This window comes from Pristiophorus japonicus, chromosome 18 (assembly GCF_044704955.1).
Source record: "Pristiophorus japonicus isolate sPriJap1 chromosome 18, sPriJap1.hap1, whole genome shotgun sequence".
Taxonomy (NCBI): domain Eukaryota; kingdom Metazoa; phylum Chordata; class Chondrichthyes; family Pristiophoridae; genus Pristiophorus; species Pristiophorus japonicus.
In genome coordinates, this window is record NC_091994.1 from 23309695 (window position 1) to 23324918 (window position 15224).

The following is a 15224-nucleotide window of genomic DNA, read 5'->3' on the forward strand; positions in this document are numbered from 1 at the left end:
AGACTTTGCGTCATGCTAGACATGGTATATTCACTTTTTCCCTCTGTTATCTGATGGGGTTTTTTTCCACATTCTGTCCTCTCCTGAATGCATTGACCACTTGCTGCGTATACTGCATCTCACTTGTGGCTCAGTGGGTATCGGAGTCCGAAGCCTGTGGGTTCAAGTCCCACGCCAGAGACTTGAGCACATAAGAACATAACATAAGAAATAGGAGTAGGCCATACGGCCCCTCGAGCCGGCTCCGCCACTTTATATGATCTTGACTGATCTGATCATGGACTCGGGTCCACTTCCCTGCCTGCTCCCCATAATCCATTATTCCCTTATCGGTTAAGAAACTGTTGATCTCTCAAATTTATTCAATGTCCCAGCTTCCACGGCTCTCTGAGGCAGCGAATTCCACAGGTTTACAACCCTCCTGAGAAAATAAATTTCTCCTAGTCTCCATTTTAAATGGGCGGCCCCTTTATTCTAAGATTATGCCCCCTAATTCTAGTCTCTTTTCTCCCCCCCCCCCCACCCCCCAGCCACCAATCACAGGGAAATTTTTCTCTGCATCCACCTTGTGAAGCCTCCTCATAATCTTATACGTTTCGATAAGATCACACCTCAATCTTCTGAATTCCAATGAGTAGAGGCCCAACCTACTCAACTTTTCCTCATAAGTCAACCCCTCATCCCCGAAATCAACCGAGTGAACCTTCTCTGAACTGCCTCCAAAGCAAGTATATCCTTTCGGAAATATGGAAACCAAAACTGCATGCAGTATTCCAGGTGTGGCCTCACCAATACCCTGTATAACAGTACCAAGTTATACTTCATCCCCTTTGCAATAAAGGCTAAGATTCCATTGGCCTTCCTGAGCACTTGCTGTACCTACATACTATTACCTTTTGTGTTTCATGCACAAGTACCCCCAGGTCCCACTGTACTGCTGCATTTTGCAATTTTTCTCAATTTAAATAATAACTTGCTCTTTGATTTTTTTTTTCTAGGCTGACACCCCAGTGTTACACTGTTGGAGGTGCCGTCTTTCGGATGAGACGTTAAACTGAGGCCCCGTCTGCTTTCTCAGGTGGACGTAAAAGATCCCATCTTTTTTTAAAAAGGGGCCAATTCTGGGAGATTTAGCCGCCTGTCTTGCCAGGCACTACATTTCCGTATATGCCAATTTTAAGATGAGATGTTAAATCCTGCCTTCCCCCTCAGGTGGATATAGAAGATCACATTGCACTATTTGAAGATTAGAGGCGATTTCCTGGTGTCACATCAACAGTTATCCCTCATCCATCACCACTAAAATCAGGATAGCTGGTCTTTCACCTTTCTTGAAGGTCACGATTACTGCGTCTCTGAGATCCCCTGGCAATGCTCTCTTCCTTCCAAATAAAATAAATGAGTTCATGTATTTGCGCCATTAGTGCTTCGGTGGGGATTCTATCTGCTCCTGAGGCCTGTTGTTCTTCAGCTGTTGGTTGGCATTTTCAACCTCATGCCAGGCTGGGGTTGTGACCATCTTCAAGAAAGGTGATGAGTCCGATTGCGATAATTTCAGAGGAATTTCCCTGCTGTCTGCCACAGGGAAAGTCATCGCAAGAATCCTCCTCAATCGCCTTCTCCCAGTGGCTGAAGAGCTCCTCCCAGAGTCGCAACGCGGATTCTGCCCACTAAGGGGCACAATGGACATAATCTTCACCGCATGTCAAATGCAAGAGAAATGCAGGGAACATCACCAACTTCTGTACATGGCTGCCTTTGACCTCACAAAGGCCTTTGATACTGTCAAACATGAGGAATTATGGAGTGTCCTCCTCAAATTTAGTTGCACTCAAAAATTTGTCACCATACCCCGCCTGCTTCACGATGCCATGCAAACAGTGATCCTGACAAATGGATCAAGTAAGGCTGTGTCATCGCACCAATGCTCTTCTCGATCTTCCTTGCTGCAATGCTCCATCTCTCCCTCAGTAAGCTCCCCGCTGGAGTGGAGCTAATCTATAGAACAAACTGGAAATTGTTCAACCTCCGTCACCTCCAGTTCAGATCCAAGGTTGTCCCATTCTCTGTCTTTGAACTGCAGTATGCAGACAATGCTTGCATCTGCGCACACTCTGAGGTCGAACTCCAAACCATCGTCAAACACCTTCACCGAAATGTACGAGAGCGTGGGCCTTACACTAAAAATCCATAAGACAAAGGTTCTCTACCAACCTGCCCCCGCCACACAGTACTGCCCCCCCCCCCCCCCCCCCAACAATTGTCCAAGACCTCGTCGTGGATTTTGATGTGGACCATTTTCCATGCCTTGGGAGCCTACTGTCAACAAGGACAGACGTCGATGACCAAGTCCAACACCGCCTTCAATGCGCCAGTGCAGCCTTCGGTCGCCTGAGGAAGTGTTTTTTTTTGAAGACCAGGACCTCAAACCTGGCACCAAGCTTATGGTTTACAAAGCAGTAATGATACCCGCCCTCCTATATGCTTCAGAGACATGGACCATGTACAGCAGGCACCTCAAAGCACTGGAGAAGTATAACCAATGCTGCCTCTGCAAGATTCTACAAATCCATTGGCAGGATAGGCACACCAACGTCCGCATTCTCGCTCAGGCCAACATCCCCAGCATCAAAGCATTGACCATGCCCGATACGACACTACCAAATCAAGCGCTCTACTCGGAGCTCCGACACGGCTAGCGAGCCCCAGATGGTTAGAGGAAACGCTTCAAGGGCACCCTCAAAGCCTCCTTGGAAAAAGTGCAACATCCCCACCGACACCTGGGGATCCCTGGCCCAAGATCGCTCAAAGTGGACGAGAAGCATCCGGGAAGGCGGTGAGCACCTCCGGTCTTTTCGCCGGGCGGAAGCCAAGTGCAAACAGCGGAAGGAGCACAAGGCAACCCAAGCACCCCACCCACCTGTCCCTTCAACCACCGTCTGCTCCATCTGTGACAGAGACTATCGGTCCCACATTGGACTCTCCCCCTGAGAACTCTTATAGTGTGGGACCAAGTCATCCTCGACTCCAAGGGACTGCCCAAGAAGAGGAGGAGGAACTGGTCTTTCAGCTCATTGATGTTTGTGACATTGTGCTCTCCATAAACTAGCTGCTGCAATTGCCTACATTACAGCAGTTACTACACTTCAAAAGTACTTCATTGACTGTAAAAATGCTTGGGACGTTCTGAGGATTTTTTTACCTTGTACCGCAATAAATGTGCCTTATGGTGCTAAACACAGATCAACATTAGATTGAGTCTAATATGCTGAAAAACTGAATGCTCAGGTGAGAGTCAGCATGAGTTAAGAGGGAAACTTGGACACCGTTTATAGCAATTTGGAAATGGTTTGTATGGTATTTGAGTATTATCATGGTACCTGTTGGCACTAATGAAGTAATTTAAAAAATATATTTGGTCATATTAACCTTATGAAGTGACTGCAGAATCACTGACCTTTTATTTGCTAATTTTCTCCTGTTGTCTTTAAGGGGTCTAAGATGCTCTTTGGTAGCTCTTGCACGTGACCATTTTACATGGGGGGAGTTGATGGTGAGCAGGCTATTTAACTGTAGGTGGCATTGCATCCAAGCATGGACCTGTTCTCGCCTGATATCCACAATAGGCATATTTTAATAGTGATCATTGCATAAGCCAAGAACGGAGCCCAGATTGATTTTCCACCCCCACCCTAGAGCAGGGGTGCCCCTATTGCCATCTCAATAGACATGGTAAACTCTGCACATGAAGAGAATCGAACCTCACTTGTTTGCCTAGGTTGCAAGCTGCCTTTACCTTTGCACAAGTTGCATCGAGATATTTTTGACTTGAGCAGAGTTCAACTCCCCATGGTACCTCAACTGGGATTTGCAGTTGGGAGTTGGTACATCATTAGAAATTGTTGCAGTGTTGTGTGTGCTGTAAATATGCTGTTTTCAGGACTGATTTGAGTAGAAGCTAATTTTACTCCTCTGTGAGGAGCACCCTGGAAGAAGTCCATTGGGAGCAGCAGGGGATGTGAATTCAGACCATTGACCCCAGGAAACCACTCTACATGCTGGGGATTTAGAGCAATTCCAGTACAGGAGCTGTTGTTTTTGAACTGAGCACAATTTATCTCGACTCCCTTTTAATTTAAATCTCAGAAGTTCCCCACAGGTCAGTGGAATAGTGTAAGTAATTATGTGCATTCGAACAATGCACAAAATTATGAAGGTACCTTGAAGACTAAATCATCACTGAGGCATATGCTCTCTCCTCATACACTGAGGTGTTTTTAGGGGATGGTCTAATGAGACATTAGCAGCTGCGTAACCCTGGGATCTCTGATACTACAAGCATATTATCTTCAGAAACCGTGGTCCCTTGTCGGTGGTGCACATTGCAAACGAGTGGTGAAATGAATGGTATTCTGCTAAGTTAAATGCTAAGACATGAACAAGTATCTTTTATTCCTGTTGAGCGACCAGAATTATGGTAATTAAATGTTTGTCCATTTGCAGATCTAATTTTAGACATTGGAATCGAATAGCACATGGCCTTGTACTGTAGGTAGATAATGCTTAAGATACTTGATGTGAACAGCAAATGTACAAGTATTTCAGAACATGTTTTGCCGTGTGCAGTACAAGTTTGTGCTTTTCTATTCCAGTACTGTATAGATACTTGCACTATACAGAAAATATTATGTTTGCCTCTATTTTAATGTAGCCACAAGGAATTTTGCTGTTTAGCTTAAAAACTGGTGCATGAGATAAAATGCTTGGTGCAGCATGGTAAAATATAATTCAGCTATTGATGAGTTAAAGTCATGCTAGCAATTACCTTTTATTAATGAGTATTTTGTAGTGTACAGGGTTGTATATTGCTCTGTACAGTACAACGGCATCAGATTGTTGCTTCATAACTTGTTTACTTCGAGCACACTATTAAATTAAGCAATGTATTTTTCCTTCCATGTTCAGTATTACTAATACTAATTGCAGGGCTATGGGGAAAGGGAAATGACTGAGTTGGTGGGCCGAATGCCGCCCTTCCGTGCTGTAATCATTCTATGATTCTATGATTAGTTATTTAGGAAACAATTGTAAAACATTAATTGATGTGGCGCACGGAGTGTGATATTATTAAGCATGCAGTGTAGGTGTGCAGCATTAGGTTTTGAGTGCCTGCCATTCAAGTCATGAAGATCATGCTGTGGGAATGAAACATTTTCTTGTCCAAAACATATGGGCCGTATTTTCCATTAAAAATGTATTTTCATCTGACCCTTGCTGGAAAATGCACGTGAATGTCAAGTGGGTACAAGATTCATCTTTGCTGTGAGGCTGCCTTCCCCCTTTACCTGCTTTCCACAGTGAATCTACAAATGAAAAATTATCTTGAGACAGTATACCAGAAAGCTGGCATTACCTGCAGAGCCATACTGCAATGCAAGTCCCTAACTTTAGGAGAAAAATGGAACAGAGATCAGAGTTGATTTCGCTCCCCAAACTCCAAGGTGCTGAGGCCAATAATAGGATCTGTACTATTGTGCAAGCTGACATCTTCTGACTCGGTATGGATCAGAGATTAAAAGTGTGCTCATCTTGGTCTATTTGGCTCAGTACGACACTACAATTTGCAATGCGAGGGCATACAATCTTTGTGACTACAGGAATTCTGGATCACTTTTAGTTTGCTAAACTAAATCATTTATTTAGGTGAATGCAATTTGCAATATCTTGACATTCCTGAGGGCACATCTACACTCTTGGGTCTATTTTCCAGCACAAAAGTCCCAGGAAATTATGATGTAGTGTGAATAATGACATCATTGAGGTATTCACACTGCACCATAATTTCCTGGGACTTTTGCACCAATACCTTTGCCAAAAGAATGAAAAGTTAATAATCACAGCTTCGCTCCCATGGTCAAGTCAACGGCGATTGTGAATTTCCTGGATTTACATTCGTTTTCTCACCACAGCCACTTAGACTGAAATAATAGTGCAGGTGGGCCCTTGGTCTTCTGGTATCGTTGTCAATACCAAGTCCAAAATTTCTAATTTACGGCCCTCTTTGTTACAGGGTTCTTTTAAGTAATTACACTTGTGTGAATTTAAGGGGAACTGTTGCTATTTTAGATGGAGAGATCCTGGAAGAGCTATATGAAAGCAACACCATAACCTTTTCCAACACCATGTATGTATGTATGTATTTGTGTGTTATGCTTCTGGAAAGCTATGCCAGTGGCTTTCCAAATTTGAAGATACTTTTTTTTATTTAAAAAGGAAACTTTTCAAAGATGTAAACATGATGCAAATACATATCGAGTAATATTGTAGCTTGGATAACTCGAGACTACAATAAATGTGGCGACTATCTTGCAACATTTCTTAGATCAAATCTAGAAGTTGTTCAGTCAGTGCACCGCATCTGCTGAGCTTCCAAATGAAACTATATCCAACCATAGGTTTTCTTTAAGTTTCTGATTTAATTTTCTGGCAGCAGAAGCTGTCTGCCATTTTTCAATGTGATACTGCAATTTGTCTGTTTTAGAATATATTTGGTTATTCACATTCCTATTGCAACACGGTTTCATTTGCTGATTTGTACATATGCAGATCATGTTCAGCAACAAAATGATTGGCAGGTGAAGTGCTGATGTGGCAGCCTTTTTAAAAAGGACTGAAAGGCTTGCATTTATATAGCGCCTTTCATGACCACCGGATGTCCCAAAGCACTTTACAGCCAACGGAGTACTTTTTGAAATGTAGTCACTGTTGTAAAGTAGGGAAGGAAGCTGTTGTGCTAGGCTGTGGTGATAAATCACTCTGGATTGAAATTTGGCAGTGATAGTTAATGATAGTTACATGTTAGTCCTTACCAGAAAATCATCGATATGAAAATCTGCTGCTGGTGAAAATTAGTGGAACATTATTTACTTTCTAGTTGTGGGAATATATCTATATCCTGCAATAGGATTGTTGACTTTAAAGTTTATTTTACTGTAGTTATTGTCAAAAACCATTGCAATGCACAGCAATCTGTTATTTTCTTGCGTTGAAGCCGACCAACAAAAAGAATATAAATGGTGTACTTAACAGTTTAATTGGGACCTGGCATGAACAAAAACTGTTGAGGAACTAAAAGTTGGTTAGGAAAGTCCCTTTAATAAATGATGTGGGCAGTCTTCAAAAATGGATACATTTAAGTTTAAGTTTGTATCAGAGAGTGAAGATTGCTCTGCTTTAAATAAACCTGGTTTCAGATCAAGACACTCTCATGCCTTTGTTTGTTTGTTTGTAGCTGCAGTAATAATAGCCGAACACTGCACTGTCTGAGAATATGAGATCATTGTAAAACACAGTGAATGTTTAGTAATTATATGGTTGTAACACTGGTTTTTCCCCTTTTTGGTTTATATATTTTTCACCTCTGTTGTAGGGGTTGCTTTGTCGTGCACTATTTCTGTGCCGACAATGGGCGAGCAAAATACTCCCAAGCCTTTTATCAATGGTGGTTTTGAAGCAGCTGTTGGAATATTTGTCTGGGTGCCCCTCCCATTAGATTGTAACTTTTTGTTTCTGCTCTGCCTCTCTGGAATCTTCTAGCAGCATCTCCCTCCAGAGGCAGATAGACAGACCAGGAACTTCGGCAAATTATTGGGCGGGGGAGGAAAGGAAGGCTTATAGGTAGAGAAAGCACGCAACTCTTTAAATTACACTGCACCACTATTGCACTGAGCTGAAGTAAATGCAGTCAACAAGTTTGAAGCTATTGTTTATGATTCCCGCCCAGCTACATTTTCGAAGCACATTTTGCTGCCTATCTGATTGGCAGAGCCTGAGCCAGTAGTTTAGTTAATGACCAGTTTACAACAGAGGTGAAAAATATATAAACCAAAAGGGGAAAAACCAGTGTTACAATCATATAACTACTAAACATTCACTAAAATAATGTTTTACAATGATCTTCGCCTGAGCCAATAGTTTAGTTAATGACCAGCTCAGTTTAAGTGATTACATTTGATTCTGACTTTAGGAGGACTATTGCCATCAGTTTCCTATTTTCTGCATACCACTCATTCTAATTTAAGTTATTTGATAGTATTTTTGCATTGTTAAGGAAGTACTTGGAGAGTCAAGAAAAGGAACAAAAGAAATTGAAATAGTTGATACCTTACCATGTGCAAGTGTACTTTTTGTCAACCAAGCTTTGGATTAATTTTGATTTCAATAGTTTATATTTGTGCTACTGGTTGTAGAAACCTTGAAAGGAAAAAAAAAACTATGTGTAGGAGATTAATTAATTTTTGTAGATCCATTTGAACCTTTTACTTAATATTTACAGTGCTCTAATGTCTGTCTTTCTTTAGAACATGGTTATGATCCTTATAATCCCGAGCTTCCTAAGGGTTCATCCAGAAATGGAGATGGGACGTCCGATGACCTTACAGAGTCCAGCACCAGTACGCTGGAGTTGGAGCTGGTCAACAAAGCCATTGAGGCTGTCAAGAATGAGGTTGAACGAGAGCAGAAAAAGCTGTCCAGATATGAGGATTTTCTGGATGCTGAGGAGGAGTATGTCCCTTCGCCACCATCTACACAGAAGGCCATTAGCAAGACCAAGAGCTGTCCGGAGCTTTTACCGAATCAGGATAAGTTGACAAACTCTTTAGAATATAATCCAGATAGTTACCACTTAACTAGTAGTGTAGAGTACACCCCTACTCCACTTTCAGTTACTGCTTGTTCCAGTAAATATACTTTGGATACAGATGATGAAGCTGATGCAAAGGGTAATTCATTAAAATATGTCCCAACGCTTGTGACTAAGCCAGTCAAATATACTACCTCTGTACCCAGTAATAAATATGTGATTGACAACACCAAGCCATGCACCGATTTAGAGTATGATCCTTTGTTGAACTATTCAGCACGGCTGATGAGCAAAAAAAAGTCAAAGGAACATGGGACCAAGAGGCCCAGAGAGAACAGCTACGAGGAGCCTTATATACCTACAGCAAAGAAGCGATGCCATCGCGTGAATTCCAGCACCTATGATGTGGACATGGAGTTTCCAGACTCTGGAGATGAACTTAGTAATAACTATCGACAAAGTCGTGGGGGCACTTCAAAGTTTCGAAATGCAGTGTTTGGTGAGAATAAGTCAGACGAAGGATTGTCTCTAAAGGCAAAAGACTTGAATAAGCGGTCTATGAAAGAGATTGCAGTTCAGTATGATGTCGAAGATGTTTGCAGTTTTGAGAGCAAACAACAAGAAAATCGAGGGAAACACAAGTTAAAATCCACTAGTCATTCATCCAAGATTTCAAAATGCAGCAAGGAAGAACTTAAAGAACGAGACTGTAAAGAGAAAAAGGACAAAAGTAGTGACTTAGATGGTTCAAAGATGAAGGCGAGAAAGGGCAAAATGGACAGCACTAAAAGCAAGTCTCCCCACCACACAGAGAAAGCTAGTAAAAAGGGGAAAATAAAATGCGGAAAGGAAAGACTACAAATTAAGCGAGAGAAACAAGGAGTGAAGTTGGAAAACAAGGAAAAGAATGGTGATAACTCAATCGTTGAAAAGAAATACAAAGGGGGTGAGAAAAATGAGATCAAAGAAGAAAAGCAAAAGATTAAAAGTGATGGAAATTCTAGTAGAAAGATGGAAAAAGCAAAAATAAGCAAATTGGATGGGGTAAAAAATGAAAACCGATCAAAGTCTAGATCAAACAATTCATCGGATAGTGTAGGAAAAACCAAATGTCATGAAGTTAAGATCATAAGTACCCAGAAATCTGACACACATAATTCAAAATCGAAAACACTGATGCATAGAAATGGGGCTCATGTAGGCAGTAAAAGGAAAGATAAAGAGATCAAGGAGTCAAAATCTGTGAAAGATAAAGCAAAACATCCAGAAAAACAAAAAGAAAAGGCAAGCTTAACAAAGCGATCACTCAGTCACACAGACTTGTTTGGTGATGACAGTAGTGGTGATGAAGGCAGCAGTAAACCTGTCGCTGCTGTGACCTATGAGTCGGACTCCGACTCTGATAGAGACTCCTATATCAGCAGTGGATCTAGCAATGATGAAATTAGGGGAAAAGTTGAACAAATGGCTTTCTCTTCAGAGGACGAGATAGATTTCCCTGGTCTCGAAAAAGATTTTGAATTTGAATCTGATCCAATGGAGGAATGTCTGAGGATTTTCAATGAATCTAAAGAAGTAAAGAATGAAGATAAGGGCAGAGTTTCGAAGCAGGTAAGATTTTACTTGTGTTCTTTGAAATATTTCATTTTATTGAAGCCAAGTTCTGAGTTTTTCGATTTTGTTTTTAACGTGGGCAACTTTCACTTTCCCCTGATCTCCTTGTGTTTTGCGCCATCTATGTCTGAGAACACATATGAAGCAGCTCTGGAGTATCTATCGTTGCCTCTGTAGTGTCATTGGCTATATGTGAGCGTGACCAGGTCCAGATTTTTTTTCGACTGATGTTTTCCATGTGGGGATTCCTGTGGTCCTTCTCAGTGCTTTACATGTGATGTGACTGAGATGCTAGCATTGTGTGGCACAATGTTGATACTCCAGCATACTGCACCACTACTTTTCTTGAGATTCAATCAATTTTCTTTCTTTCCTTCCTTCCATACTAAAAGTGGTATGTCTGTCATTCTTCTCTGCCATAAACTTTTTGTTACACCTCAAAGGAGAGTACTAATGGATGCAAAGGTTGTCTGTAATCTCTTGCTTGACCTCCAGGAACCCACAATTAGACTTTAACTGCAGTGCATCCTCAGATTTACCATGAGCAACATTGCAGGAACTTCGAATAGTAATTATTATAGAAACCTTGCATATGGGTGTCCTTCCCGTCTCCCAGATTTTCACACAACCAAATTTATTGTGATTCATTCATATGCAGTTTTTTTTAACAAGGCGGCAAACCAGTCAAGTCACTCAAATACTTCAGAATGTTCAATCTGCTTTTTCCCCTCTTAACTGCAGACTTCAACAAATTAAAAATGGCATTTTTTGTTAAATTAGGAAGAAAAAGCTTACAGTATTTCAGCTTACCCATAATATTTCCCAATTTTGGTTGAGTTGATTGAATCTGTTTCCCCTGAGATCGAACTCTTTCAGAAGAATGGGCTGAAGTTTGGCTTGCAGATGTCCGGAGCAAAGCCCCTTCTCTCTCCACCTCCCCTCACCAGTGCTCAATCCAGGACCATTCTCCCAGTGTCGTCATACTCCAAGGCATTTTTCCTCAGCACTGCCAAACAACAGGAACAAATCTCCACCAGTTCTCTGAAAGCTCACGAAAACTCCAGTACTGCTTAGCGTCTCGAGCCTCCAACACACAAGTACAAATCCACCGCTTTGGGTACTGTTGGGGGTGGGGGGGGAAAGACTTACCAGGGGAGGGCAGCAGCAGCCAAGTTCAAGGCACCATGGCTGGCTCTGCTGCACAGGAGGGCAGGAAAGAGTGGGAGAGCAATAGTCATAGGGGATTTAATTGTAAGGGGAATAGATAGGCGTTTCTGCGGCTATAACCGAGACTCCAGGATGGTATGTTGCCTCCCTGGTGCAAGGGTCAAGGATGTCTCGGAACGGGTGCAGGACATTCTGAAAAGGGAGAGTGAACAGCCAGTTGTCGTAGTGCACATTGGTACCAACGATATAGGTAAAAAACGGGATGAGGTCCTACGAGATGAATTTAAGGAGCTTGGAGCTAAATTAAAAAGTAGGACCTCAAAAGTAGTCATCTCGGGATTGCTACCAGTACCACATGCACAGAGTAGGAATCGCAGGATAGCTTAGATGAATACATGGCTTGAGCAGTGGTGCAGCAGGAGAGATTCAAATTCCTGGGGCATTGGGGGAGGTGGGACCAGTACAAACCGGACGGTCTGCACCTGGGCAGGACCGGAACCAATGTCCTAGGGGGAGTGTTTGCTAGTGCTGTTGGGGAGTTAAACTAATATGACAGGAGGGTGGGAACTAATGCAGGGAGACAGAGGGAAACAAAATGGAGACAGAAGCAAAAGACAGAAAGGCGATGAGTAAAAGTGGAGGGCAGAGAAACCCAAGGCAAAAAACTAAAAAGGGCCATTTTACAGCAAAATTCTAAAGGGTCAAAGTGTAATAAAAAGGCAAGCCTGAAAGCGCTGTGCCTCAATGCGAGGAATATTTGGAATAAGGTGGACGAATTAACTGTGCAGATTGCAGATAACGGATACGATGTGGTTGGCATCACGGAGACATGGCTCCAGGGTGACTAAGGCTGGGAACTCAACATCCAAGGGTATTCAACATTTAGAAAAGATAGACAGAAAGGAAAGGGAGGCGGGGTGGTGTTGCTGGTTAAAGAGGCAATTAATGCAATTGTAAGAAAGGACATTAGCTTGGATGATGTGGAATCTGTATGGGTGGAGCTACGGAATACCACAGGGCAGCAAACGCTTGTGGGAGTTGTGTACAGATCTCCACAGTAGTAGTGATGTTGGGGAGGGCATCAAACAGGAAATTAGGGGTGCATGCAATAAAGGTGCAGCAGTTATCATGGGTGACTTTAATATGCATATAGATTGGGCTAATCAAACTGGAAACAATACGGTGGAGGAGGATTTCCTGGAGTGCATAAGGGATGGTTTTCTAGACCAATATGTCAAGGAACCAACTAGGGGGTGGCCATCTTAGACTGGGTGTTGTGTAATGAGAGAGGATTAATTAACAATCTTGTTGAGCGAGGCCCCTTGGGGAAGAGTGACCATAATATGGTGGAATTCTACATTAGGATGGAGAAGGAAACAGTTAATTCAGAGACCATGGTCCAGAACTTAAAGAAGGGTAACTTTGAAGGTATGAGGCGTGGATTGACGAATGATACTTAAGGGGTTGACAGTGGATGGGCAATGGCAGACATTTAGAGACCGCATGGATGAACTACAACAATTGTACATCCCTGTCTGGCATAAAAATAAAAAAGGGAAGGTGGCTCAACTGTGGCTGTCAAGGGAAATCAGGGATAATATTAAAGCCAAGGAAGTGGCATACAAATTGGCCAGAAATAGCAGCGAACCAGGGACTGGGAGAAATTTAGAACTCAGCAGAGGAGGACAAAGTGTTTGATTAGGGCAGGGAAAATAGAGTACGAGAGGAAGCTTGCAGGGAACATTAAAATGGACTGCAAAAGCTTCTATAGATATGTAAAGAGAAAAAGGTTAGTGAAGACAAATGTAGATCCCCTGCAGTCAGAATCAGGGGAAGTCATAACTAGGAACAAAGAAATGGCAGACCAATTGAACAAGTACTTTGGTTCGGTATTCACGAAGAAGGACACAAACAACCTTCCGGATATAAAAGGGGTCAGAGGGTCTAAGAAGGAGGAATTGAGGGAAATCTTTATTAGTCGGGAAATTGTGTTGGGGAAATTGATGGGATTGAAGGCCGATAAATCCCCAGGGCCTGATGGACTGCATCCCAGAGTACTTAAGGAGGTGGCCTTGGAAATAGCGGATGCATTGACCGTCATTTTCCAACATTCCATAGACTCTGGATCAGTTCCTATGAAGTGGAGGGTAGCCAATGTAACCCCACTTTTTAAAAAAGGAGGGAGAGAAAACAGGGAATTATAGACCGGTCAGCCTGACATCGGTAGTGGGTAAAATGATGGAATCAATTATTGAGGATGTCATAGCAGCGCATTTGGAAAGAGGTGACACGATAGGTCCAAGTCAGCATGGATTTGTGAAAGGGAAATCATGCTTGACAAATCTTCTGGAATTTTTTGAGGATGTTTCCAGTAGAGTGGACAAGGGAGAACCAGTTGATGTGGCGTATTTGGACTTTCAGAAGGCTTTCGACAAAGTCCCACACAAGAGATTAGTGTGCAAAGTTAAAGCACATGGGATTGGGGCTAATGTGCTGATGTGGTTGGCAGACAGGAAGCAAAGAGTAGGAGTAAATGGGTACTTTTCAGAATGGCAGGCAGTGTCTAGTGGGGTACTGCAAGGTTCTGTGCTGGGGCCCCAGCTGTTTACATTCTACATTAATGATTTAGACGAGGGGATTAAATGTAGTATCTCCAAATTTGTGGATGACACTAATTTGGGTGGCAGTGTGAGCTGCGAGGAAGATGCTATGAGGCTGCAGAGTGACTTGGATAGGTTAGGTGAGTAGGCAAATGCATGGCAGATGAAGTATAATGTGGATAAATGTGAGGTTGTCCACTTTGGTTGTCAAAACAGAGAGACAGACTATTATCTGAATAGTGACAGAGTAGGAAAAGGGGAGGTGAAACGAGACCTGGGTGTCATGGTACATCAGTCATTGAAGGTTGGCATGCAGGTACAGCAGGCAGTTAAGAAAGCAAATGGCATGTTGGCCTTCATAGCGAGGGCATTTGAGTATAGGAGCAGGGCGGTATTACTACAGTTGTACAGGGCCTTGGCCTTGGTGAGGCCACACCTGGAGTATTGTGTACAGTTTTGGTCTCCTAACTTGAGGAAGGACATTCTTGCTATTGAGGGAGTGCAGTGAAGGTTCACCAGACTGATTCCTGGGATGGTGGGACTGACCTATCAAAGACTGGATCAACTGGGCTTGTATTCACTGGAGTTCAGAAGAATGAGAGGGGATCTCATAAACGTTTAAAATTCTGACGGGTTTAGACAGGTTAGATGCAGGGACATTGTTCCCAATGTTGAAGTCCAGAACCAGGGGGTCACAGTCTAAGGATAAGGGGTAAGCCATTTAGGACCGAGATGAGGAGAAACTTCTTCACCCAGAGAGTGGTGAACCTGTGGAATTATCTACCACAGAAAGTTGTTGAGGCCAATTAACTAAATATATTCAAAAAGGAGTTAGATGTAGTCCTTGCTACTAGGGGGATCAAGGGGTATGGTGAGAAAGCAGGAATGGGGGTACTGAAGTTGCATGTTCAGCCATGAACTCATTGAATGGCAGTGCAGGCTCAAAAGGCCCAATGGCCTACTCCTGCACCTATTTTCTATGTTTCTATGTGTCTATATCATGTAATAATGCCGTTTGACTTACTCAGTTATTGCAAAATTGTGGTTCTAGTAATACATTAAGTAACATTGCATATATACAGGATAAAACATCCCCCAACTTACCATGAGTATATATATATATATATATAGTAAATCTTATTTCCTGCATCAACATTCTCAGTCAACATTTATAGTAAAACTGTATGTAAGCATGAACA

The 15224-nt window shown here is 42.5% G+C and overlaps 1 protein-coding gene across 2 annotated transcripts in view; it reads left to right on the plus strand.

The window, feature by feature from the left end:
• The window catches only part of rexo1 (REX1, RNA exonuclease 1 homolog), a 113648-nt gene that overhangs the window by 35011 nt on the left and 63413 nt on the right, over nt 1-15224 (plus strand). For both annotated transcript variants that reach the window (XM_070859761.1, XM_070859762.1), the window contains exon 2: nt 8361-10255. In XM_070859761.1, the coding sequence (XP_070715862.1) occupies nt 8361-10255 (1895 nt within the window). The remainder of the gene's footprint in view (nt 1-8360; nt 10256-15224) is intronic.